This window comes from Sinocyclocheilus anshuiensis, unplaced genomic scaffold, assembly GCF_001515605.1.
Source record: "Sinocyclocheilus anshuiensis isolate Anshui unplaced genomic scaffold, SAMN03320099.WGS_v1.1 C32298772, whole genome shotgun sequence".
NCBI classification, from domain to species: Eukaryota; Metazoa; Chordata; class Actinopteri; order Cypriniformes; family Cyprinidae; genus Sinocyclocheilus; species Sinocyclocheilus anshuiensis.
In genome coordinates, this window is record NW_015614431.1 from 1 (window position 1) to 848 (window position 848).

Below are 848 nucleotides of genomic sequence, written 5' to 3' on the forward strand. Positions count from 1 at the left end.
CTCCGAGTCTGTGGCTTCTGATGGTGACCCCGTCTCTGTTTCTGGTTTACTCTCAACGCCTGTGGAGACACCCTGAACCTTCTTACTCAGCTCGTTGCGTTCTATCTGTAACGCACGGCAGAGCTTTTCCAGACGCTGCACCTTCACCTGCAGGCTTTCGAAATCTTTGTCTCGTAGCGTTTTCTACAGAGAGAAAAGATAAGGTTTTTAGCTTGTGTAACAAAGCTTTAACTGTCAAATATGACAGAGAATTTGCAAGACAACAATCACCTCCTCTGCCATTTCCAGCAAGGCTTTGTTACTACTTTCCCATCGTGATCTGTACATGGTCGTTTCCTTCTCCAGCTTCTTAATCTTCTTTGTCATCTGTGGGACAATACAAATTCAGATTAAATCACCTTTACATAAAGGCTTTAGAGATTTATGTTTTGTGTTGGGAAATATGTAGCAACTCCCAAGACGACCTACATGCATGAACACAGACTAACAGTTTCTTTGCAGGGACATGAAGTCCACAGCATAATTAATAAAGTCATTTACCTTTTCCATCTCTTGTTTGAATGTTGTGAACACCTCGTTGCTTTTGGAAAGCGTGTTTTGAAACTCTTCAAACTTCTCCGTGTACAATGAGAGCTGTAAAAGACAAAATACATTTTTTTTAGCCTCAGATCTACTTAAGTTAAACACATGAAACAGTAACACATGTTTCTAAATGCCGCTTGAATGTGTAAACACCACCATCACAATGCAAGGGAGTTTTGGGTAGATCCTGGATTCAAAAAACCTATGCAATGCCATGCCAAGTGCTATACAAGTGCATATACACTACTTTTCAAAAGTTTGGGGTT

General features: G+C 40.6%; 1 protein-coding gene across 1 annotated transcript; it reads right to left on the reverse strand.

Annotated features, from left to right (window-relative positions):
- Nucleotides 1–3: 3 nt before the first annotated feature.
- LOC107682522 (alpha-taxilin-like) lies at nucleotides 4–633 on the reverse strand (the record flags this gene model as incomplete). Its single annotated transcript, XM_016478735.1, has 3 exons — nucleotides 4–183; nucleotides 271–366; nucleotides 541–633. Coding segments are annotated over 3 exons (369 nt in total), but the record flags the coding sequence as incomplete, so codon positions are not given.
- Between the last annotated feature and the right edge of the window lie 215 nt (nucleotides 634–848).